Source organism: Schistocerca americana, chromosome 5 (assembly GCF_021461395.2).
Source record: "Schistocerca americana isolate TAMUIC-IGC-003095 chromosome 5, iqSchAmer2.1, whole genome shotgun sequence".
NCBI lineage: Eukaryota > Metazoa > Arthropoda > Insecta > Orthoptera > Acrididae > Schistocerca > Schistocerca americana.
The window spans coordinates 184,011,712-184,039,282 of NC_060123.1; the positions used below are offsets into that span (position 1 = coordinate 184,011,712).

Here is a 27,571-nt window from a genome sequence, read left to right on the forward strand (position 1 = left end):
CAGTATTTTCGGCTGGAGTCATTCGCACTGTTTTTATTATAAACGTAGTACCCTGCCGTTAATATCGTTTATTATTGTTGAAGGTTAACTGTAAACTTATTTTTCCGTACGAGACTGGAGGAAATAAACTGGTAGTGTTGTGCTGATCCAGATATGTCTGTCGCATGTTTCCAGATATATTACTAACACTCACTCACGTTGACAGGTCATACTTCGCTCTCACCTTTGTGCTACATCTGACACTGGAACTTTTCGCATTCATCCGTTAAATTTCGTATTCTTCCTTAATGATCATAAATTTCAGTTCCTTATGTGTTGCCAGTAACATACTTAAATGCCTCGTTCATGCTTCTCCTATTCAGTTTTGGTAATGTTGGAAGTGTATTGCAACAGTGGAGGATTTAGAGTGATTAATTTGATATGAGTAAATAAAATTTATTTTTGTCATTAAATATTACATGGATGAGGTTAATATCATGATAGGTATCATCTAACTCTTTGTGTTTGATGTTACATTTCTAAAGCATAAAGTACTACCATTTGATTACCTTGCAGAACTATTAGATAATTTATGGTGAACTCTACTATAGGACTTTAGAAGATTTGCATGTAAAGCCAGCTTAGTATTCTTTTTAGTACTTGCTACAAGCCATCTCTTCTCTTGTTGTTTTACCCTCAAAGGAATGCATATAAACTTGGTAATTGTCTTGATGCTTTGTGCCTTTTATCATCCGAAAAATCTGTACATGGATTCACTATAGTTTTTTCTTCCGTGATATTGATCATTTCTTGCCAGTTTTTTTATTTAATTTAGTTTACCGACTGTCCTACATACGTGAACCGTCAGCAGCTGTAGTTAGGATTTGGAAACCTTTACTTTTTCATGGAAGGTCATGTTTAGGATGTTTGGAGGTTAATGGAGATTTCTTTTAAATGCTGGGATTATGTATAATTAATATATTGTTGCACATGGATCTGAACAGTATTTGAAGTACTCCACTTTTAAATTTGAAATTAGTGGTGCTTCTGTGGATTAGAAGTTAATGTGAATCTTATTGGGAAGTTCCTAAATACCTTCAACGAGAGTTTATTCATTAACAATTTATAGATACAGTAAGCATTGAAATGACATTTCTCTTGCAGAGCTGAGTTCATAAGGCAATGGGTTCTTTCAGAATTATTTGCAAATTTCATACCAATTGAAGCAATGCCACGAGAGGAGCTGGTGGGAGCAGAAGGAGTGCGGCCAGATCCAGGACCAGCTCCAGATGCGAATATAAATCCTGAAAATGGGAACAACAACAACAGAGCTCGAAACAACAACAATCAGAATCCCTTAATCAATGTGAGAGACAGACTGTTCCATGCACTTTTCTTTAAAGCTGCTTTGGCATATGCACGGACATTTCCAAGACCTGTTAGGAGGGTGTTGGAATTTGTTGTACTACTCAAGGTAAATTGGGAAATAACACATGTTAATAATATTAAAAAAATGTATTTAAGCAATGCAGGACTATGACAAGATGTTGTGTGGGTAAAAGTTATGTATTGGACCCCTGTTGTATTTTCCTTTATGGTGCGGATGTAAACATGCTTTGCTGCCAGTCAGTTTAAAACCACAACCAGATTTTCAGCATTCACATTCATTGACTTCGCCAATAAGCAACCAAATTGACACCTTCCAGCCCAACCTAGACTTCGGGCTGTGTTACAGATGAGTCTGTTGCTACAGTGAAGGTTGCATGGGGTGGGGGTCCAATATGTGACATTAGCCACTCATGTTGATAAATCTGCCTGTCAAAGTTTTCATGGTGTAATAATTTAATTATTTATTTATTTATTGTTCTGTGTCTAGCTGCTAATTCTATCAATATGTCTTTATTTTAACTATATTTAGAATCCATAGTAATTACATTTCTCAACAACTGTAGAGTTTTGTGACTACTTCAAACTTTGCACGTGCCTCAATACATGCCCAGTAACAATCTTCAACTCACCCACCCCCTCCTTCATATCTATTAAAAAAATATTTTTTTTGCTGTGTTAAACTTATATTCATGTGTTCAGAAACATATGCTACATTCAGATAAGTAGGCCTGCACTGAAGGATGTAACTAGAATATAAAATGATTGTATATTATTGCTAGCTCTTAATTTTTGTGAACTTATTGCCAGTGTGAATATTAATGCTGACATATATTTCTTCAGTTTAGTGGTCGTAACAGGTATGTTTGTGATTCACCATTCTTGTGCCATATTGTGTCTGAAAGATTTAATATTATTTATTTTTCTTTTATCATAGCTTAAGTGTGGCAATGGTCTTTGGCATGCTGTATTTTAGGTGATGTTTGTTGCTGCTGGTTAAGTAGCTTTATTCATCTCTCTCTTTCTCCAGAGGCCACACCATTAGCAAATCGTTAAACTCTACCATCATTCCATTTTTCCTTGGTCCAAGTTTTTTTGTTTTCTTTTTTTGAATCAGAACACTCCTCGAAGACCTTTCAGAATTTGTTTTCACTATTTCCTTGTTTTTCAAGCAAAATGACTTAATACACTGATGGGGTTGGGAGGGGGGGGGGGGGGGGGGTGGCAGAATGCAGCACCAAGGAGGAGTTGGGTGACAAAAATGAAACTTAGTAGGCATGTTTCTACACCTGGAAGATGATATCTGTTAGAATTTTGAGCCCATCACATAAGAGTGGTGGTAGTAGCACCACTATGACGATGCAAATCAGGTTTGCTGTTGTGAGTGATAGTTGACTTTGAGATTGGATTTGGAGAGTAGATGTTAGACAAGAATGCTTTTAAGGTGACAGAGACACCATTATCAGAACCTCACTGAATGTGAATGAGGCCGTGTAATAGGGCTACAAAAGATGGGTGTTCCTTATGCTATACTGCAGAAAGATTTGGCAGGAATGTAGCCTCTGTATATGATTGCTGGCAGCAGTGGTCACGAGAATGTACGGTCAGAAGAAGAATGCCATTCACACAGCCATTTGGCACTACCGAGAGGGAAGACCATTGTGTGTGCCATATGGCTCTGGCACATCGTACAGCATCTGAAACAGCAATTTGAGCAGCAGTTGGCACAACAGTGACACAATGAACTGTTACAAATCAGTTACTTCAAGGCAGCTCCGAGCCAGACACACTGTAGCGTGCATCCCACTGACCCCAATCCACTGCCATTTGCAACTTCAGCGGTGACAAGCGAGGGCTCATTGGAGGATGCCTGTTATGTTTTCTGATGAAAGCTGGTTCTGCCACGGTGCTGGTGAAGGCTGTTATTGGTTAGGACTAGCCCAGTTGGGTCCCTGCAGCCATCCTGTCTGCATGCTGGACGGACTGGACTTATACCTGGAGTTATGCTCTGGGTTGTGATTTTTGTATGACAGCAGGAGCACTCTTATGAGTGTCCCATGCTCTCTGACTGCAAATTTGTATGTCAGTCTGGTGATTCGATCAGTTGCGCTTCCATTCACAAAAAGCATTCCAAGGAGTGTTTTCCAACTGGCTAATGCTTGTTTACATAGTGATGCTGTAATCCAATGTTGCATTGGCCTGCTCCGTCACTAGATCTGTCTGCAGTCAAGCAAGTATGGGACATCATCGTCCGACCACTCCAGCATCATCCACAGCCAGCATTAACTGTCCCTGTATTGAAAGACAAGTGCAACAAGCATAGAACTCCATCCCACAAACTGACGTCTGGCATCTGTGCAACACGAAGCAAGCAAGTTTGCATGCTTGCATTCAACATTCTGGAAGTTACCCCAGTTATTAAAGTGTCAGCATTTCACATTTGCAATGGATTATCTTGTACTTACATTAACCTGGGATCTTTATAATGTTAATCACTTAAATATGTTACTTAGACAAATGTATTCCTGAAATTTAATTACTTTGCATTAATTACTTTTTGGTGTTGGGATTTTTTCCCTGTGGCATATTTGTAGAATTTCTTGGCTACCCTTTTTTCCTGCTCAGACGTCTCCCAATAAGAAAAGTGAAAAGTCCTTGCCAGGTTTGAATGGGTATCTGTTATTTGTTTCCTATACAAAGTAACCCACTTAAAGTTAGAAATATTACTTTTCTGGGTAATTTCTAAGAATGTTTGCCTATCGAAGTCGCTGGGTCCAAATGAAACATATCGAATGTGCGATTGTAAATCGATCGTGTGACTCTGGCGGGCGTTGTGAGTATGTTTATGTTGGTCACTACAGCAACGACAAAAGAAGAGTGTTACAAAAATACCTTTAATTGCAAAGGAGACGACTTACCGTACTCGATGTCGGTGTTGTCGTCATGTGAAAGTCCATTACCGTGATCTGGATGGATAATTTGGAAAAGTCGAACCATGTATTCTTTCTGATACTTGTTCGTTTTCCGCACTGTCTGCAATGAAATTGTAATGGTATTTCAGCATTGAAACTGTTCTTATGGAGTTTTACACACTTCGCACCACCACAGTCTACACAGTCCCTTCTTTCCTTGTCTGGTAGTACTCCAAATTTGCTACAAAAAGTTGAACAATTTTCTACGCTGCATAAAAATGCAATTAGATTCTTCCATGTGAGATAATCTTGACGAAGAAACGTCAAGAACACCAGACATCCCACTCAGTAACGACATAAATCATCTGGGTTTCCCTAGCAACCCACAAATAATTCGTGGAGGTATGCAATTTAGAGCAAGTAAGGGAATGACGGAAAACAGATAAAAATGATGATCACAAATAATTGATCCTAACGCCCGCCACTGGGGTTGCATGATCGATTTACGATCGCACATTCAATATGTTTCATTTGTACCCTGTGACTTTGATAGACAATCATTCCTGGAAATTACCCTTTTCTGATATTGCGTCCATTTATATACACAATTTGCCTCTATGGAAACTACAATATTTTTCTCTTTCGTAATGTACAAACCATTTTAATCATGATTCTCATTAGTTTTGGGTATCATCTCCCACACCCCTCTGCCCATCACCCCTCCACACTCTCCAAATCTCAGTGAGCTCTGGGTCTGAAGGAGAAGATTTTGTTTTGGAATTGAGAAAGGACAGAGTTGAAAGAAAGTTCTCATCCACTTAGTGTATCTGCATGTAGGATGTATCCAATTAATCAGTTAAGTGGATTATTATCTAATATTTTTCCATCATTATTTATAACTGTAGAGGTACAGAGTTTCACTTGCTAGCACTCTATGAGAACTGCTAAAATACAATGATTAATTGGTAACCTTCTGCCCTCTTTGGCTGCTCTTACATTGAAATGAGTTGAAGACATTGACACTGAATATTTTCATTTGTAAATTTTGTAGTGAATAAATTTGGAAAAAAAATTATGCAATATGTACAACTTCGCTTCTGCTGTTTACCGATAGGTGGTGACAACGGTAAGTAGCAGTCAAAAGAAACAGATCGCAGACGTCAGGTGGTTAGCTTGGACCTCGGTCAACATAACCTCATTCAAACATTAGTCGATTTGTGTCTGCATCATAAAGTTGTTCTTGATTGAAAATGTCAGTTTACGAGCCTAATTCTTGTCATTTGTGGGAGGTGTTACTGTTTTGTTTCAGTATGATGAAAACAGTGGCTGAGTCTCATCGAATACTCTCAAGTACCTATGGTAAGGATGCTAATTAGTGAAAGAACGTGTTGTGAGTGGTTTCAACACTTCAAGAATGGTGATTTTTAACGTCTTAGACCAGCATAGTGGTGGAAGAGAGAATGTTTTCGAAGATGCAGAATCGAGACATTGCTGAGTGAAGATTCGTATCAAACTCAAGAAGAATTGGCACGATTAGTGGGAATGACACAGCAAGCCATTTCAAAATCTCAAGGCTATGGGCATGATTCAGAAAGAAGGAACTTGGGTCTCGTGTGAGCTGAAAGTAAGAGAAATTGAATGGCATTTGTGAGTTTGTGAACAGTTGCTTCAGAGGCAAAAACAGGAGGGATTTCTACATCGCATTGTGACTGGGGACGAAAAATAGGTTCATTATGATAACCAATAAACGTAAAAAATCATGGGGATATCCCGGCCATGCTTCCATGTCAACGGCCAAATTGAATATTCATGGCTCCAAGATCATGTTTGCAATTGGTGGGACCAGCTCAGCGTCGTGTACTATGAGGCGTTAAAACCAAGTGAAACAATCACAGGTGTTCGTTATCGAATGCAGTTAATGTGTTTGAGGAGAGTATTAAAAGACAAACGGCTGCAATACAGCGAGAGGCACTATAAAGTGATTTTGTTGCACGAAAGCGCTCGAGCCCACATTGCAAAAGAGGTCAAAACGTACATGGAAACATTAAAATGGGAAGTCCTACTCCACCTGCCGTATTCTCTAGACATTGCTGCCTCTGACTATCACTTGTTTAGGTCAATGGCCTGGCTGACCAACACTTCTGATCTCATGAAAAAGTCACAAATTGGATCGATTCGCGGATCACTTCAAAAGATGAACAATTTTATCAATGGGGGATTCGTACACTGCCTGAAAGAGGGAAGAAAGTAGTGGCCAGCGATGGAAAATACTTTGAATGATACATGTGTAACTAATTTGTTTCATTAAAGCCTCAAATGATGGAGAAAAAAAAAAAAAAAAAAAAGAAAAAAAAAAAAAAAAAAAACGGCAGGAGCAAAGTTGTACACCGTGTAGTAGCCAAGAAATCATAAAGGACAATTCTGTGTACCTAGTAAAGGCAGTGGACTTTGATGGTAAAACATGATGAATGACTGCATTTTGCTTGCCCATGTTTTATCACTAATACTGTTGACTGCACTCACTGGAGATTCTGCACAGACACATGTATATACTTTGTTTTTAGCAATAACATTCTTTAAGTGACCACTTTTACACATTATATGGGTGAATTATTGGTAGCAGATTTATCTTTTGAAATGTGTCTACACACATCTTTACCAATGTGCATGATCTGCAAACCACTGTAAAATGCATGGCATAGGGTACTTAATGGGGCACCACATGTTATAGTTTCTTCCTGTTCCAATCACATGTTCAGCTCAATAATAATGACTGCTTAAATACCTCAGTGTATGCTGAAATTAGACCCTATGGGAGAATTATATATAGGGGAATGCAGACTATCTCTATATTCTTCATAAATTCTGCTTCTTGAAACTTTGTAAGCAGGATGTCATAGGAAAATTATTGTCTGTATTCAAACATCTCTCACTTTAGGTTTTTCAGTATTTCTCTAATGCAATCATGTGATGTCATTTGTGCTGCTGTTCATGTAAATGTTCAGTATTGTTCAATGCTTGCAGCAGAGCTGGTATATGACATGGCTGCTTTCACAGGTAGTCCAGCCTCTGATGGGGTAAGATAAGCATGAGACAGGACTGGAGCAGGAAGTGCTGAATGGATGAATCCTGCAGGCCTTTTACCTGGGTCTTCCACAGGGATATGACTCGTGTGACAAGGGGGTGGTGTGGTCTTGAGTGTGATTGAGGGATGGACTAAGATGTTATGCATGTTGGGTAAGTGATGGAATACCACTTTAGGGGGCTGGGAAAGATCTTGGGTAGGATGTGTTTCAGGGTATGATGATAGCTAATCAAAGCCCTGATGAAAGATGTGGTACAATTGTTCCAAAACTGGGGTGGTATTGGGTGACGAAGAGGGCACTCCTTTGTAGCTGGTTCTTTTGCGGTGGTGGGAGGATTGAGAATGTGTGGGGATATGGCATTGGAAATCTGTTTGTGGATTAGGTCTGAGAGACAGTGCCTGCCTGTGAAGGTCTTTCTTAGACTTTCAGCATACTGGGTGTGGGTGTTCTCGTCACTGCAGATATGCCATTTTGGGTGTCCAGGCTGTATGGAAGGGATTTTTGTTGGGAAAGGCATGGGAGCCATCAAAATGCAGGTACTGTTGATGGGTTTAATGTGAACAGGGGTGTGGATGGGACTATCAGAGGTAAGGTGGTCAATGTCCAAGAAGTGGCATGCTGTGTTGTGCAGAACCGGGTGAAACTGATGAGAGAGAAGGTGTTGAGATTGTGAAGGAACGAGGGTAGGGTGTCTTGGCCCCGAGTTCAGATCATAAAGATATCATCAGTGTACCTGAACCAGACATGAGGAATGGTGTTTTAGAAGACTAGGAAGGCTTCATCTAGATGGCTCATAAACAAATTGGAGGATGGAATGTGGGTGACCATGACTGTGCTGCAGATTTGTATGTATACAAACAAACACCTTCCCTTCAATGCAGAAATAAATTGATGAATTAGGATAAAGTTAGTAAGGTTTATAAGGAATGAGGTAGTGGGTTTGGAGTGTGTAGGATGTTGGGAGAGGTAGTATTCAATAGCAGCAATACTATGGGCATGAGGGATGTTGGTGTATAGGGAAGTGGTATCAACATTGACGAAAAGGGATTCAGAAATTAAAGGGGTTGGGATCGTGGAGAGTCAGTGAAGGAAGTGGTTGGTATCTTTGATGCAATTGGTTAGAGGTGTTGGTTAGTGGGATTTTAAATTATTGTCAGTGGGAGCACAGTAACCAGATCCTGATTTGTTGTGTTTGTGGGTTTTAGGGAGCATGTAGAAGATTGGTGTTTGATGTGTTATAGGGGGTGAGGAGGGTAATGGATTCAGATAAGTGGTTCTGGGATGAGCCTAAGACTTCAAGCAGGGATCGGAGATTATATTGAACTTCCGGGATGGGATCAGTGTGACAGAGTTTATAGGTGGAGGAGTCAGATCATTGTCAGAGGCTTTCCACTAGGTAGTCACTGCGATTCATAACAACAGTGGTGGAACCTTTGCCTGCAAGTAGAATTGCTGAGGCAGTATATGACTGTCCTTTCTTCTACTGTTGTTGTTGTTGTGGTCTTCAGTCCTGAGACTGGTTTGATGCAGCTCTCCATGCTACTCTATCCTGTGCAAGCTTCTTCATCTCCCATGCAACCTACATCCTTCTGAATCTATACTAAATTGGTGATCCCTTGATGCCTCAGAACATGTCCTCTACTGATGGGTTGGTATTCTGAGAAAGCAACCTGGGGAAGGATGTGAGGCCAAGTTTGAGGTAAGGAATTCTTGGACGGTGATCAGGAAGTGGTTAGGTGGGAGAGGGGGTGGGTCGAGGTTGAATGGTGGTATGAACTGGGAGAGGCAGGGTTCAAAGTTCGAATTAGGTTGGCTTTGGTTGGAGGGGTTAGTGGCAAACAAGTGTTTAATTGCAGGGATTGGGAGGAGAGTAGCTATTTGATGAGGCAACATGGTTAAATTTTGTGTAGGACTGAAGCTGAATCGTTTGGCTAAGACTGGAACTTCTGTGGGGGTTGAGGATTTAGATGGAAATGTTAACAACAGTGTTCAGGGATTGTTCCAGCTCTGGATTTTGCGGAGTATTGGTTGAGAGTTTAGGGGAAAGTGGCATGTTGAAAAGCCATCCCTTGTCACATGGATCACATCCATGTGAAAGACACGGTTGCGAAATTTTCCTGCTCACGGCACTTCCTATCCCAGTCCTGTCACAGGCTTATGCTACCCCATCGGAGGCCAGACCGCCTATAAAGCAGCCATGTCACATACCTGCTCTGCTGCAAGCATTGCACAGCTTTTGATGTTGGTATGACTAGGTAGATGCTACTTCTAGGGTAGTAACATAAACTTTTTGGAAAAAGAGAAGCACCTGTATTAATACCAAGAGCTCAGATGGCAAGCAATTAATGAGTAAAGAAGGGAAGGCTGAAAGATGAAAGAAATATGTTGAAGGACTTCAGAGAGGCAACACTCTTGAAGACAACATTATGAAAAGGAAAGAGGATGTAAATGAAGGTGAGGTGGGAGATATGGTACTATGAGAAGAATGTGACAGAACACTGTAGAATCTAACCCTGGAGAAGTTCACAACCCCCAGAATTATTGATGATACTTAGGAAAGCCAGCCATGACAAAATTGTTCCAACTGGCGTGCAAGATGTATAAGACAGGAAAAATACCCTCAAACTTAAAGAAGAATGTAATACCATATTTAAGTGAATAGATGTCACACCACAACAGTTGATGTGAGATTATATGAGGCTCATTTCAAAATTTCTGCACACTGTAAGACAGAATTGAAGAATGTAATTTATCTTACAAAATATCTTTACAGGCCTTCAGTATCATTTCCCTTCTTGCTTCTTGCTTATGACAGCTTCACAACATGAAGACAACTTCTGTATTCTGGATAGGGCACCTTCATTATTGAGCTGTCTGATTACTTGAGACACCTCACTGGAAGCTTCATGAATTGTATTAAAACATTTTCCACTGAGTTGTTTCTTCAATTTGGTAAACAAATCAAAGTCTTGTGTGCTCATAAGAGGCCTGTATAGCGTGTGGGGGAAAGTATACACCATCGATATTTGTCAAGTGTTTCTCTCACTACCAACGCAATATTCGATCTTGCATTGTTGTGCAAAATGAGGACTCCAGCTGCAATCATGTCAGGCCTTCTTTGATGAATTTTCGGATGCAAAAATTTTTGCAGAAACAGCTTGTAGTGTATGCAACTGTTACAGATGACCCTTGGTACTTTGTTTGTAGGTATGACATTGTTCATGTCATACGCAAAGATCATCATAAGTTTCATCTTTTGAGTGTTGGTAGCATAATTTTTTTGGGCATGGTGAATCTGAACCTTTCCATTGTGATGACTGAAATTTCAATTCTGCCTCAAAATCTTGGATCTAAATTTCATGAAGTGCAACAATCTTTTTCAGAAACTGTCCTCCTGTCTGATAACATGGAAGCAATTCTTCTCCGATTCTTTTGTGACCTGCTTTCTGCTCTTCACTCAGATCATGCCAGAACCCATCTGTCGCCAACTTTTCTCATGTTTAATGTTTGTTATTCTGTAAAATGAAGTGACAGACATTCGGGCCTCATATGCAATTTCCTCACATTTTTCTTCAATCCTAACTCAAATTGTCATAACAATAACGTAAGAGGTGTAGTGTGTTGCAGTTGATGACCTCCATTTCTTGTTTGTCGTCAGTGCTTACCCAACTCTCACAGAAACAAACAGATCACCTCGATACTGTGTTATGATCCACTACACTATCCCCACACATTTCACCCATGTGCCTGACATGTAACAAGTAAATGGGTAATGCCAGGCCCAGGTTGACAGGTAGGGTTTGCACATACCGCCTGGTGCAGGCGAGGGCCAGGGAGGTGTGATTGCCTGAGCTTCCCAAATTGCTTGTTGGTCCTTTTGTCAGGCATTCGGGAGGTCTGACCTGAGGTTTGGACAGTCACCTAAGGTGGGTGTGCCCTCTTCTGAGGGGGGCCCCCAGTTGGAAGGAGCATGCCATCAGAGATGCTGGCAATCATGGGGCATTTTATCGCAATGAGCCGATCATCATCTTCACAGTCAACATCTACTAAACATAAACAGAATGAGGCTAGCAATTGAAAGACCCTTCCAGTTGCACCACAATTCATCATGGTTTCACTTACTGAAGATGGTCAGTCCTTTTCTATGGTAAATACGTTGATTATTCAGAAAGGTGTTGACACATTTGCTGCTCCTGTGAAATCCTGCTCTCGTTTATGCAATGGTGCTTTGCTTATGGAGACTACTTCTGATTCTAAAGCACAACAACTGCTTGCAGTGTCAATCCTCCATGGCTATGATATTGGTGTCAAGGCCCATCGAACGCTAAATTCTATCTGTGTTGTTATTTACATTAGGCTGCTCAATGGTCTGACTGAGGCAGAAATCCAAACATATCTCTCTGATCAGGTTGTCATTGCAGGCCATCGGGTGATGAAAAAGGTAGATTCACTCTTAGTGGCCACACACACTCTTTTTATCACTTTTGATAGTGTGTTGCTTCCGTCAAAGATCAAAGCGGGTAATGAAGTTATCACAGTCTGACCATACGTTCCGAACCCAATGTGCTGCTACCAATGTCGTCATTACAACCACATTTGAATGTCCTGTCAACACCTGACCAAATGTGTAACCTGTGTTAGGGATGTTTACGAAGACGACTGTCCGCCTCCTCCTCCCTGCAGGGAGGCGACTATGCTGCCTCCTCCTGAAATTATCCCATGTATCTTGATGAGTGGGCTGTTCAGGAGATCCAGGTGAAGGAAGAAGTGCCTTACCCGGACGCTCGCAAGTTGTTGGCTAGTCGGAAACCCTGCATTCTACCATCCTCCACTTACAGTACTGTTCTTGCTACATCTTGCTCCACGAAGGACGTGGCCAAGCAGACATGCGGTCTCAAATTCAGCACTGTGGTTGTGAAATCACCCAGTGTCATGATAGCATCCCTGTCCTCTCCTCCAGCTGTGCAACAAGCCACTAAACTTTCACCTCAAAGGCAAAGCCTCCTGCTACACAATTGGCAGGCCGGAAAGGAAAGAAGGAATACTCCCGCGAAGACTTCCTGTGTCCCTCCAGCCAACAAACATCTGAGTCTTCCTCTGCCAACTGGAAAGGCTCCAAGAAGTCAAACAAAAGCAAACGGTCTTCTGCTTTGCCGACTTGGAGAGTCTCCTCAACAGTGTCACGAAATGATACCCTCGCCTGACCGACGTCTGTGTCACTGGTGCGCACTGCCAACCATTTTTCCATCCTGGACTCTGCAGACCGACAGAAGGAGAATGCTGACACCTCTGTAGATCTCGTGGAGCAGGATCCTGCAGCCTCTGTGCCCTGTAGCAGTGAGTTTTTGAAGGCTGGCACTTGGCAGCCACCGAGATGACACACCCCTTCATTTTTTCTCTCCTCCCCTTTCCTTGTCATGACTCTCCTCCAATGGAATGTTCGCGACCCTCAGTTGAACAAAACAGACTTAGTGCTGCTCTTAGAATCACAGCGTCTGGTTGTTCTCTGCTTCCAGGAAACAAAATTGCGTCTTCATTACCGCTTTGAACTCTCTCATTTCTTCCCAGCCCGCTTTGACCTTCCCCCCATGGATGGAATTCCAACTCGCGGGGAGTCGTGCTGCTCATCCAGGATGATGATCATAGCAAGTCCATCTGCCTGACTACCTGGCTTCAAGCTGTTGCAGTCCACATTTTTCTTCCTCACTTGACAGTTTCCCTTTATATCGTTCACATCCCTCCTTCATTCTGTGTCACCAGGACAGACTTTCTCCAGCTTATTGGGCAACTCCCTTACCCCACTCTGCTCTTGGTCACTTTAATGTGCACCAACCCCTTTGCAGTTTTCCCAGAACCTGTCAGAGAGGTGCCCTATTAGCTGTACCTTCTCAATCAACTTAACCTCGTCTGCCTTAACACAGGAGCACCCAGTTCCTTTCAGACTCCATTCACACATTTTCTCATTTGGATCTCTCCTTCTGCAATGCCCAGCTTACCCATTCTGTCGAGTGGTTTGTTGTCTCTGACATGTACTCAAGTGACCATTTCCTGTGTGCTATCCGATTGCTGACTCCTACTCAACCTATGTGCATGCCCAAATGGCAGCTTTCTAAGGCCGACTGGGGGCTTTACTCCTCCCTGGTGGCCATTGATGAACAACATTTTCCCAGTTGCGATGACCAGATAGAATATCTTACAAATGTTATCCTTACTGCAGCAGAATGTTCCATTCCTCGCACTTCCTATTTACTGCACCGTGTCCTGGTCCCTTGGTGGACTGAGGTGTGCCGCAACGCAATTTGTACACGGAGATGTGCTCTCCACGTTTTTAACCATCATCCTACAATGGCAAACTGCATTCGTTACAGTCAGTTGGATGCACATTGTCGTTGCATTCTTCAGGATAGCAGAAAAGCTAGCTGGATTTCCTTTACTATTTCTTTTAACAGTTCCACTCCCTCTTCCATCGTGTGGGCCAACCTTCGATGGCTCTCTGGGACTAAGGCCCATTCCCCAATTTCCGGTCTGACCATAGCAGATGATGTCATAGTGGACCCTTCTGCTACCTCCAGTACCTTGGGCCACTATTTTGTGAAGATTTCTAGCTCCTCCCATATCGTCCTGCCTTCCTCCATTGGAAACGAGTGGAGGAGGCACAGGCAATACCTCTCTCTTCTCAGAATTGTGTGTGCTATGATGCTGCCTTTACTATGAGGGAGGTAGAGCATGCTCTCACTTCAGCCTGATCCTGTGCCCAAAGCTGGATGATGTTCACATTAAGATGTTGCAGAACCTTTCTTTTGCGGGCAAGCACTTTCTCCTTCATACATAAAGTCGCATCTGGACAGAGGACACGTTTCCCAGATGCTGGCGTGAAGCCATTGTCATACCTGTACCAAAGTCTGGCAAGAACAAGCTTCTTCCTTCTAGTTATCACTCCATTTCCCTCACCAGCTGTATTTGCAAAGTGAAGGAATGTATGACTCATGCCCCCCTGGTATGGTGGCTTGATTTTTGCAATTTAATAACCACAGCCCATTGTGAATTTCGAGCACACTGCTCTGCGGTTGACCATCTCATCATGTTGTCAATCCATGTCATGAATGGTTTTCTGTGGAAATACCAGACTGTGGCCATGTTTTTCGATATGGAGGAAGTCTCCGACACCTGCTGGAGGACTGGTATCCTCTGTATTCTATACAAGTGGGGCTTCTGTGGCCTTGTGCCCGTTTCCTTCAGGGATTTTTAAAAGACGAAGTTTTCAAGGCTCATGTGGGTTCTGGCTTGTCGGACACCTTTATCCAGGAAAACGGTGTGCCTCAGGGTTCCATCCTGAGCATTGTCCTCTTTGCTGTCCCCATTAACCCTACAATGACCTGTCTTCCACCGGGCATCTCCGGCTCACTTTTCATTGATGATTTTGCGATCTATTGAAGTTCTCCACGAACTTGTCTCCTTGAGCCGTGTGTTCAGTGATGTCTCGATCGTCTTTACTCATGGAGCATCTGCAGTGGCTTTCGCATTCCCACAGAAAATTCATTTGTATGAATTTCTGGCAGCACAATTGGTATCTTCCACCATCTTTACATCGTGGGCCTGTTGCTCTTCCGTTCATTGAAAGTGTGAAATTCCTGGAGCTCATACTCGATAGAAAACTTTCTTAGTCCTCCCACATGTCTTACTTGGCTGCTTGCTATATGTGGTTTCTCAATGTCCTGTGTGTTTCTCAATGTCCTGTGTGTCCCCAATGGTACTTCCTAGGGAGCGGATCGGGCCACTCTCCTCCATTTGTATCAGTCCATTTTCTGTTCGAAACTAGATTATGGGTGTTTCGTTTATGCATCTGCGCGTCCATCCCTCTTTCACTGTCGCAATACTATCCACCATCGTGGCATCCGTCTGGCCACTGGTGCCTTGTACCCTAGCCCCATTGAGAGTCTGTATGCCGAAGCTGTCGAACTACCGCTGTCATACCACCGTGACTTTCTCCTCAGCAGATACGCGTGCCATTTGTCTGCCATGCCTGTCCACTCATCATACGCCTCCTTCTTCAATGACTCCTTTGATTGTCAGTAAGGGGGGGGGGGGGGGCATCCCTCTTCTCCGTTAAATCGTGGAATTCGCTTTCAGCTCTTGATCCAGCAGCTTAATTTCACACTACCTGCCACTTTCCCGATGGGAGTGAACTCTTTATCACCTTGACTTTGTGCAGTGGCCTGTGTTCACCTCGGCCTTCATTCACTTCGTAAAGACACTACTCGAGCCTTGCTCTATCGCTGTAAGTTTCATGACCTGCGCACAGAACTTCAAAATAGTACCTTTGTGTACACTGATAGCCGTCGGACTGACCGTGGTGTCAGGTGTGCCGTCATCATTGGCACTGATGATGCGCGGTATTGGCTTCTGAAACACTGCTCAGTATTTACAGAAGAACTCTTCGCCCTGTATCAGGCCACGCAGTACATCCGGTGACACAGGCTTTTCCATTGCGTCATCTGCTCTGACTCTCTCAGTGCCCTTCAGAGCCTGTGTGTGTTGTACACAGTCCATCCCTTAGTGCAACGAGTCCAGGAAAGCTGTCATTTGCACACTCTTGATGGAGCCACTGTGATGTTTATGTGGGTTCCTGGTCAGGTCAGTCTGATGGGAAACAAGGCCGCTGACACTGCTGCTGAGGCTGCAGCCCTCATACATCGGCCCAATAGTTCTTCCATTCCCTCTGATGATGTCTGTGTTGCCTTCTGTCAGCAGGTGGTGTCACTTTGGTGTTAGCACTGGTCCTCCCTTCATGGGAACAAGCTCTGTGGAATTAAGCCTCTCCCAGCAGCTTGGACAACCTCCTCTCGGCCCTCTCACCACTAGGAGATCATTTTAGATAGGTTGTGTATTGGACACTGTCTTTTTAGCTATCGCCATTTGTTAAGTGGTTCTCCCCCACCTCTTTCTGCTCATTGCCCTCAGCCTCTGACAGTTCACCATTTCCTGATGGAATGCCCTTTTTTTTTAAACAACTTACGTTCTCATTTTTGTTTGCCATTTGAGCTATTGGCAATTTTAGCGAATGATGCGTGGGCTGCCGACCACATTTTGCTTTTTGGCTGTCATAGCAATATGGCGAAGGACATTTAATCTTTAGTTCAGGACCTCTGTTTCTCTAGGGCACATTTTGTGGACCATTCTCCAAGTACCTGTTTTTAGCTGTCTGTCCTTCCATCGATTAAGCTTAACATGTAGTCTTTTCTAACTCATTTTTTTTTCTTCGTGTTCTACATTTCTGACGTGCGCATATGACCCTAGTTGTTTTTGCACCCTAAAACAAAACAAAGCAAAACCCACACACGTATCTCGAAGCATTGTAAAGTTCCATTGATGTCTTTCCACATAGAGATTCAATTTCGACGTAGGGATGCTGTAATCCAACCTAACTAGGTTTCAGCTTCCATTTTGAAACTGAATTACCCATGATGTAGTCATGTGAACTAGACTATCACAACTAAAGGCTCACTGACAACTGACATGAATTTCAACTTGATCACACCACTGTAATGGTCACGCATTTGCAGTGTGCAGAACTTTTGAAATTACCCTCATAGTAAAAAGTAAATCTTCAACATAGGTTGCACGACTAAATTTATGAGCAAGTTCAGTTAGGAATACTTTGAGTTGCATCTCTCTCCCTCCCCATCTTCAACTCCTGCATAACTGAGGGTGACTCATCACCAGTAGGACAAGTTTCAGTATGAAGTTCAAGTAGAAAAAGAATCAAGGCACTGAGGACCTTAAGGACCCAAAGCACAGACGTGAAGCTGTTACTACAGGTTATCTGTCTTCAGCTGACTGAACATTTGCTGCTGCAGAAGATGGCCACGCAAACAAACGTATCACAGACACAAAGTTCTGAGAAAAACAGATGTCTGTGAAAATCATATTTATTGACATAATAACGGTCTCATAGGTCTGACTTTTTTTTTAACTTAGCGTCAACTTTCTATATTTACTATGAAAAAATAATCAATAGTAAGAATTATATTTATTATTAATGTTAATTCACAATATTTCCATATATAGTCTGGTGACAATAGTGTGTTTTGACAATAGTAATGTTCGTAATTAATGAGAAACTGGAGTCAGAAATTGAAGAACAGACACGAAATGTACCACACACACAATTCTGTCTTGTTCTAACACTTCGTGGTCCTCATGATAATCATTTTCATGAAGAACATTCTGTTGCTCGAGGTTCAGGTAACGCTGCCAGTAAGCCTCTGATTAATAAGTACTACAACTATGTAGATGATGGAGACACTAAACTATGTTGGCAATCCTACATAATAATTGAGCAGTGCAGAGCAACAATATTATACTTTGTGCTTTTGACCCATATGGAAGTGAATACCAGTGAAATTGGTGAGACAGATTTTGTTATGGGCCAACAGTATAGACAAAGCTAGTTCTTTGTAAGATTCATAGATATTGGAAGCACGCACACATGATACATTCAAAAAGTTGATAATGGTGTGCTTTAGGCCCTTAAGGTCCTCAGGATCTCAGTCTTTCTCCTTCCCCTCCACTTCTTCAATTACTTGATAACGAAGGACTACTCCTGGCAGTATGACAAGTGTTTTTGAGTCTTTGGATGTGTGTATCAATTACACATTTACAGCTGGTGCAAGACAACATTTAGGAAAAAAATGTGCAGTCTATATTCAAACAAATACGGTAGTGCAGTCTATATTCAAACAAATAGGGTAATTCTAATTCCAAAGGAGGCAGGATGACAGATGTGAATATTACAGAATAATCAGATTAAGCTGTGGTCACAAAATACTGGCTAAAATTATTTACATAGGAATGGGTAAACTGGCCGAAGATGACCCCAGGTCAGGTCATTTTGGGTTCCAGAGATACGCAGAAATATTTAAGACAATGCTGTCCCTATAACTTACCTTAGAAGGTAGCTTGTAGATAAGAAAACCTACAGTTATAGCATTTGTAGATTTTGAGAAAGTGTTTGGCAATGTATACTGGTATACACTCTTTGAAATTATGAAGGTAGTGGGTACAAAACCTAGAAAGTGAAAAGCTATTTATATCTTGTATAGCAATCAGACTGTGTGTATAAAAGTCAAAGAACATGAAAAGGAAGTGGTAGTTGAGAAGGCAGTGAAATACGATCATAGCCTGTACCTGATGTTGTTCAGTCTATAAATGGAATTAAAATTCATGAGGAAGAAATAAAAGATTCGATGATTTTGTAATTCGAACAATGGAAAGTCAAGGTTGGAATATCAACAATATCAGAAAAGGATAGATTGCTGCTTACTGTAAAGATGACACACTGAGTTGTAGACATGCACAATGAGAAGATTGTTGCATATAAACTCTTGGCCAAAGCCTTCTTCAGAAAAGAGAAACACACGCACATTTATGCAAGCAAGCACTCCTCACACAAATGTGACCGTTACCTCCGGCCAGACTGCAACAGAAATGTGCTGAATGGGAGCAACAATCCGGTGCATGGTGTGGAAGGGGAAGGGAAACAGGGTATGGATGGGGGAAGAGAAATCAGTGCTGCCTGGCAGAGCACACATGGACTGGAGGTGGCAGGACGGGGCTGAAAGGCGCAGCATTGGGAGACTGTGGGGGAGGGGGAGGAGGGGGGAAAAAGGGGAGCAGAAAGGAAGAGAGCAGAGAAGGAGGAAAGGCCGGTGGATACGCTGGCGGAGAGCAGTGCACAATGAGGGTGAGGATAGATGAATTGTGAGGAGGTGAGAGGACAGAGACGGCGGAAAACTGTTGGGTGGAGGATGTGGGGAGAGTAGGTTACCATAGGTTGAGGCTAGAATGATTTCATGAGCAGAGAATGTGTTGTAAGGATACTGCCTGTCTGTACAATCCAGAAAAACTGGTGGTGGAGGGACGATCCAGATGGTCCGGGTTGTGAAGAAGTCATTGAAATCAAGTATGTTATAGGCAGCTGCTTGTATTGCCGCAATGTGGTCCACTTTGCTCTCAGCCACATTCGGCTGTAGCCATTCATATTGGTGGACGGCTAGGTGGTAGTTATACCATTATAAAAAACCTGAACGATGATGGCAGCAGAGCTGATATACAATGTGACTGCTTTCACAAATGGCCTGCCCATTATGGGGTAGGATAGTCCTGTGACAGGACTGGAATATGAAGTACTGGGGTAGGGGTGGGGATGGATTGGCAAGTCTTACACTTTGATCTGTCGCAGGAATATGATCCCTGTGACAAGGGGTTAGGATTGGTAGTGGCGTAGGGATGGACTAGGACGTTAGGAGGTTGGATGGACACCATATCTTCATTTCTTCGCAACCTCAACACCTTCTCTCCCATCCCCTTCACTTGGTCCTCCTCAACCCCTTGTGCCACCTTCCTCAAAACTGACGTCCTCCTCTGTGACAACTCCATCCATACCACGGTTCATATTAAACCAACCAACAGTACCTGCATTCCTTCCACACCAAATATCCCTTCCATACAGTCCATCCACCTGGGCCAGTGTGTCTGCAGTGACAAGAACCCCCTTGTCCAGTACGCTGAAGTTCTAAAACAGGCCTTCACTTACAGACACTAATCCCCAGACCTAGTCCGCAAACAGATTTTCTGTACCGTATCCCCACATAGCCTCTGTCCTCCTACCATCCCCAAGAATCAGCTACAAAGTAGTTCCCCCTTCATCATCAAATACCAGCCCAGACTGGAACAGCTGAAGCACATCCTTCCTCAGGGCTTTGATTATCTATCATCATGCCCTGAAATTAGGGGCATCCTACCAAAGATCCTTCCCACCCCTCTTTTAAAATGGCATTCCGTCGCCCACTCGACCTTGACAACATCCTAGTCCATCTCTATGCCACTTGCAATCCCAACTCCCGGTCATAGGGTTCATATACCTGCGCAAGACCGAGGTGCGAAACCTGCTCAATCCACCCATCCAGTATTTCCTATTCCATTCCTGTTACAGGCTTCTTCTACCCCATCAGAGGCTGGGCCACCTGTGAAAGGAACCATTTTATATATCATAGTTCAGCTTTTTATATTGTTTAATTGGACAGATAAAAAAAATCTACTCACCAGGCAGCAGCAGAACACATACATAAAAGCCTGTTGTGATTGTCAAGCTTTCAGAGCCAGTGGCTCCTTCTTCAGGAAGAAGGGTTGAAGGGGAAGGAAGAAGATACAGTAAGTCTCCCCTGACCCACTGTTTTGGGTGGCTTTCGCAAAGTCTACCCCGTTTCCTAGACTCTCCAGTTCTTTTTCTTCACCCTTCTTCCTACCCCTTCAACTCTCTGCCTGAAGAAGGAGCCACTGGCTCCGAAAGTTTGCCAGTCACAACAGTCTTTTATGTGTGTGTTCTGCCGCTGCTTGGCGAGTAGATTTTTTATCTATCTGATTAAATAATTTCATAAATAATTGATTTTTTTGTTATAGCTTTTTATATTGGTGTGACCAACATCCAGCTGTCCGCCAGGATGACTGGCCACTGTCAAACTGTGGCCAAGAGCAGAGTGGATCACCTGTTGGCACGACATGCAGCTGAACATAATGCACTTGATTTCAATGGCTGCTTCACAACTCGGGCTATCTGGATCGTCCCCGCCACCACCAGCTTTTCTGAACTGCACAAATGGGAGCTATCTTTACAACACATTCTCTGCTCCTGAAATCATCCTGGTGTCAACCTATGGTAACCTACTGTCCCCACACCTGCCACTCAGCTGTTTCCAACCCTCTGTTCTATCATCATGTCACAATTCGCCTCTCTCACACTCCTTATGCACTAATCTCTGTTGGCCCATCCACCACTCTTTTCTCCATCTCTGCTCTTCTCCTTTTCATTCCCCCTCCCCGCCCCTCTCTGCTCCCTCCCCCCTGCCTCCTCCCCCCCCCCCCTCCCCCAGCTTCTCAGTGTTGCGCCTGTCAGCCCTGTCCTGCCATTTGTAGTCTCTGTATGCTCCAACAGGCAGTGCTGATGCTGAGTCCTCTTTCCCCACCCATACCCTGCTATTCCTACCACTTCCCTGTCACACTCAGGAAAGTTGCTCCAGTTCAACGCCGGTGTGCTTGCTTGCATGAATGTTTGTTCATTTCTCTTTTCTGAAAAGGCTTTGGCTGAGAGCTTATATGTAACAGTCTTCTCATCATGCCCGTCTGTAACTCGTGTCATCTTTGCGTTGGGTATCAATTTATCCTTTTCTAATATTCTCGATTTTGTAATTCTATCAGAGATGAAAACGGTCGTAGCAAAGCAGCTGAAAAGAATGGGTAAAGTCTTGAAATGAGTTTATAAGATGAATATAAAAAAAGTAAAACTATGTTAATGGAATGTAATCACATTAATTCAAGTGTTGCAGTGGGAATTTGATTCTGAAATGAGACGCTAAAAGTTATAGATAAGTTTCGATATTATGGCAACAAAGTAATTGGTAATGGCAAAAGTAGAGAGGATATAAAATGCAAACTGATAAAATCAAGGAAGTCCATTCTGAAAAAAGAGATGATTTTTAACATGGAATATTAACTTAAGTGTTAGAAATTAATTTTTTTGACATGTATGAAAAAGTGAAATGTGGGTGATAACAGGACAGACAAAAAGAAAATAACCATTTTGGAAAGGTCATTTTACAGAAGAATGCTGAAACTTAGGTTGGTAGATGGGATAACTAATGAGGATTGTCAGTATAGAGACAGGGATTAGTGATCATGTCATCATAGTGACGACAGTTACTGAAATCAATAAATCCATTGAGAAGGCTAGGAAAGTATTTTTTCTAGATAGAACAGATAAGTAGTTGTTAGCATTGTGCTTAGAAAATGAATTGATGTTATATAGTTCCAGTATGATGGAATTAGGAGCAAAGCTTAAATGGACTGCAGATCGTGCTCTGGAGAAGTATTTGCTGAGTAAGTGTGTTAAAGACAGGAAAGACCTGCCATTAAAGACAGGAAAGACCTGCCATGGCCTAACAAAATTTGGAAATTACTGAGATAGCTGAGATGTTGCACTCTTGGTTTGAAACAGGATGTGCAAATGACAGGCAAAAGTTAGTAAAAGTGCGTGCATCTGTAAAAAGATCTATGCGCAAAGCATGCAACGACTACCACCATTGACTCTTAGCAAATTACTTTTCCGAGAATTCGAGAAAATCAGATTGCATTCTTCACACACGATATACTACACACTATGGATGGAAGGCAACAGGCAAATTCCATATTATTAGAGTTCTGAAAAGTGTTTGACATGGTGGCCCACCTCAGACAGTTAATGAAGGTATGAGCATGCAGAACAGATTGCCCAATACTGGAGTGGCTCAAAGACTTCTTAAGTAATAGAACCGAGTATATTGTCCTCAACAGTGGGTGTTTGTCAGAGAGAGGGAGTATCATGTTGATTGCCCCAAAAAAGTGTGATAGGATCAAAATTATTTTCTGTATATATATAAATGAGCTTCTAGATGGGGTGAGCAGCAGTCTGCAGCTATTGGGAGAATTTTAGAAAAGTGTGGTTCATCTGTAAAGAAGACCGCATGCTGAACACTAGTGCGACCTATTCTTGCATCTCAAGTGCTGGGGTAGAACCAAAAGTAATTCAGAGGCAGGCTGCTAGATTTGTTATAGGTAGGTTCAGACAACACACAATTGCTAAGGAGAAGCTTCAGGAACTCAAATGGGAATCCCTTGATGGAAGGTGATGTTCTTTTTTAAGCACACTATTGAGAAAATTTAGAGAACTGGTATTTGAAGCTGACTGCAGAATGATTCTACTACTGCCAGTATACATTTTGCATAAGTACCAAGAAGATAAGACAAATGGGGCTCATATGGAGGCACACAGTCATTTTTCCCTCACCCTGTGAACAAGTGGAACAGGAAAGTAAACGACTAGTCGTGGTGGAAGGTATGCCCCACCACACATCATATGGTGGTTTGTGGAGTGTGTATGTAGATGGAAATATACAGAAAGTGATTTGGGAGAAAATAAATTTGTAGCACAACTTAACTAAAGGAAGGAATCATATGGTAGGAAACATCCTATAGGTTCAAGGAGTAGACAGTTGGTAATGGAGGGAAGTGAAGGGGTAAAAATTGTAGAGGGAGACAAAGGCGTGACTGCTGTGGATAGGTTCAAATGGATGTTGTTGTAAGCACAGATTTTATTAAACACAAATTATGTACAAATAAAACACAGAAATGAATAGTTACTGACTCTTCTGGAAATACACACAACCAATGCTTCAGGAAGTGGGTACCTCTTAGCTGGTACAGTAGTTGGGAAGTTTGTTTACTAACTCACAGAATAGTGCAGTGGAACACTATTGCTAGATTTGATTGGGAAATACCCGAGCACTAGTAATGCCATCAGTGCACCCATATGTTGTTGATGCATTACTGAAAACTCAACTATCATTTTAGTAGTGAATAAAGACAGTACTGCATTAGGTAGACAGGCAAGTCAGTGTGCTAGCTAAACGTAGATGGCAGATAACAACAAATCGTCAGTAGATTCACCACAGAGCTCACTGTAAATATTGTCTTTTTGACAAAGAGAGGCTGTCGCAGTCCACAGCAGCTCTTAAATTGCGACAGGTGTCTTGCCTCATGACCTGGCAGGATGAGATGTCCTTCTGTGCCACACCTAGTGAACTCTCCAGGTGTATGCATAATTGTATTGTTTGAGCCAGTGATGGGCCTGATGAAATTGGAAGAGAGGTTTTTTCCAGTTTCATATAAATTTGAATAAAAATGCTACTATACTTTTTTCCAGGCACGTACTAGGTATTATTTTTGTATCTATGACTTTTAATCTAGTGAAATACACCAACTGTCACAGAGTTTTTAATCAAGTCAAATGTTGATAGATATCCCATGTGAATGTACATTCTTCAGTATGAGCAATGCAAACAATAGAGGTGGACACTCACTTGATACGAGAGATGTTGAGCAGCCCAGCAGGGCAGTCCATTCAGTCTCCAGCATCAGGATGACATTACCGGGTCCTCACTTTTGTCCATTGCTTGTGTTCCACCCAGGATTTCCTATACTAGAAGCTGGTGTAACATCATGTCAGTAGCTCTTTGAGACTATCACACTTAATCCATGTGACTTCCTACCACTCAACCTCCAGAATGTCCTGCTCCATTCTAATGAAACTCTTGCTCATGAAACCTTGAGACCTGAGTTACATCTGTAGAAAGACACAAGTGCAAGACCTGTCCCATGCCTCCAACTAGCACATTCACCCGAGTTGTGAAAGCAGCTTTATCACTTAATCATTATTGATGCAAGCAATGAACTTCTATTTATATTGAGACTAGTGACCTGTCCTGGCTTCAAATATGTAGCATCACGTTTGTTTAACTTAAATGATTTAGGCTGTGGATGCAAGGAAAATTGTTAGGAAGCACAAATGTTATCTATTCCAAATTTAACTGACATTTGGCATGACATCCTGTGGCAATGATGAAATTTACCGTGTCGCCAAATCTGCCTACACGCAACACAGCTTTGGTGTCAGCCCAGCACAGTCCACACAATCACAGTGGAGCTTGGGACGAGCTACAGCTAGTTGCCGGCTGCCGTACTGCAGCACCAGTCCAGCATGAGCTACTTTATTGGTGTGCCAGCCGGGGTGGCCGAGCGGTTCTAGGCGCTACAGTCTGGAACCGCATGACAGCTACGGTCGCAGGTTCGAATCCTGCCTCGGGCATGGATGTGTGTGACGTCCTTAGGTTAGTTAGGTTTAAGTAGTTCTAAGTTCTAGGGGACTGATGACCTCAGCAGTTAAGTCCCATTGTGCTCAGAGCCATTTGAACCATTTTATCAGTGTGACCTTTTCCCGTAATTACTTCACACCCCTTTGAACATTAACTCTGTACAAGAAATCTTTTCTTATCAGCTTAATATCTGATGCTCCTGCATTGCAAATTGTTTAAGAAGTCAGCAGTAGCTTGTGTTGGCCTTGCAGTAAGGACAGCTTGCGCTGCCCTGGGGCTGATTCACCCCCAGACAACTTTAATTATTAGTTCAGCCAGTTTGCATGAAATGTTTGTAAATTATATGAAAAACATGTTTCTCATTAGTCAGTCTGACTATTAGAGAAAACTGCATCAAAATCCCCACAGTAGTCCCTAAAATTATCCTGAACGTACAGACAGAAGACGTGGCAGGGGACTTCAGATAGAAGATGATTACCACTAATGAACATCCACCCTCCAACTGTTCTTAATCTCCAGATCAGTGGCTCCTTCAAGTTTGCAACATCTGGAGTCCTTGCCTTAATATGTCTTTAAGTATGGATATGTACAGCAGTAAAGAGCCATTAAAGATGCTAAAAGAAATTAAAAGGATTTTAAAAGAAATTAAAACAGTTTTATTTTAGGCTGCACATTGTGTTATTTTATATTAAGAATGTATTTAGCATAAAATATCTTGTTAAGAACAAACAGTTATTTACAGTTGGAAGAAACTACAGTAATGTATTTAAATCAGTGATAAATTATTTACAGTGTTCTGAAAGAACGGCTCTTCAGTTGAAGTGAATCATTGCTAGGTTTTTTCAGGTAGTAAGTTTCGTATAACTGTAGGAAATTAAAATTTGGTTCTATTTTTCAAAAAAAACAAAATCGATGTATCAGTTGGAGAATTGACAGCACTTAACATGTAACCTCTGTACAAAAAGAAGTTAAAAAAAAGGCAGCTGTTTGCTGGTGTATCCAAGAAATGTCTCTCTCTGCAGGCTAATGGTTAGTGTTCCTCTCTGACTAAGGTTTCTATACACATGCTTCGTAGCAATTCATTAACTCTTTTTGGTGACATCTGCAGTATTTACAAAACTTTATGGAACTGTAGAATAAAGACTGGATCTCGGTACTACTGAGACAACTTATCTGAATTTTTGACATTTCACAAAAAGACATGCCACTTCTCATGGGAGATTATGTTAGTGATATTTTGCATAGTGGCATGCAGCAACAGCAAGTGGTCAGAATATGTTATTTACTTCATGTGAAATCACCTTTGTCCACCTACTTTGTTATGGGCAGATCTGAGTATTCACACAGAGTAGACTGCAGGTCATCTGGATAATAAAAGGTTCTGATAATTCAGAAAGTCAGAAAAAATAGAATAATACAGATTTAATAATATAAACATACATATTATTTCTACATGAAGGCACAAATTTCACACTGTTTTCACATAAATGTTGACCCCAGTAGTTTCACCAAGTTGTTTCTGCTTAATGCTCCAAGTAAGCCATCATTTTGCCTAGCAGGATTGTTGCCTCTGTATGTGTCCTAAAATCTTCAGATTGAGTGCCAGTGTCATCAGCTAATCCATCATCACTATCTCCATTTTCAGAAAGCAAACAAACTGATAATTTATCATCAGAAATTTTGCTACAGCTAGTGTCTTTTGTCATTTTGAAACCAGTCGTTTATGTCCTATAACAACTATGTGTGAGCACCCTGGGATTTTTGCAAATGTTTCAACAATAAATTCAATACCAGTTTTTTTCCCAACAGTTCTCCTTTATCCATCATGCACAGTGTCTTATCTGTAGATACTACAACCTTCTTTCTCTTTGATTTTATTTTACACTTGTGTAATGGGGTGTCTAGTATTGCGTGGTGTGGGTTCTGATTCTGTACAGGAGATAGATATGGATGTAGCAGAAGATGCATGGATGCAAGATGCAAGAAACCGTTCAGTGCTGTTTATTTATGTTCATTCAGTCTTTGATGCTCCTAATGTTGATCTCTGGTGAGAGCAGCAAATACACTGACATGGTGTCACGCAGTGTGTTAATCTCCCAGAGCGTGCCTAGTCAGTGGTAGCGAGTGCCTACTGTGCCCCCTCCCCCCTCATAGCTGCGTTGGTGGAAGCTGGCTGCAGGGTTGGTTGCTGTCATAGAGAATACAGCAAGTAACAAAGTAACATATTGCCCCAGTGGCACAGGGTACAAGAGTTGCAGTTTGAGCCCTGAACACATGAAGACAGCAGAAACCTGATGGCAAAGACTCGCAGAAGCAGCAGATTGCAGAGTTGCAAGTGCCCGGTGGTCAGGCAATTGTCAAAGATTCAAGGTGCAGTGGCAGTAGTGGTGGTTGTGTCATTGGTATAGAGTTGACTGGCACGTACTGGACATCACGGCATCGTCCAGCTGTTCGATGACAACAG

At 42.2% G+C, this 27,571-nt stretch overlaps 1 protein-coding gene across 4 annotated transcripts in view; it reads left to right on the forward strand.

Moving 5' to 3' along the window:
* The window catches only part of LOC124616689 (membralin), a 495,400-nt gene that overhangs the window by 385 nt on the left and 467,444 nt on the right, over nt 1-27,571 (forward strand). For 2 of the 4 annotated variants that reach the window (XM_047145024.1, XM_047145026.1), the window contains exons 1-2: nt 150-205; nt 1,144-1,453. In XM_047145024.1, the coding sequence (XP_047000980.1) occupies nt 165-205; nt 1,144-1,453 (351 nt within the window). In that variant the 5' untranslated portion in view covers nt 150-164. Of the gene's footprint in view, nt 1-149; nt 206-1,143; nt 1,454-27,571 lie in introns of those variants that run through there. The other 2 variants (XM_047145027.1, XM_047145025.1) reach the window with 1 other exon arrangement.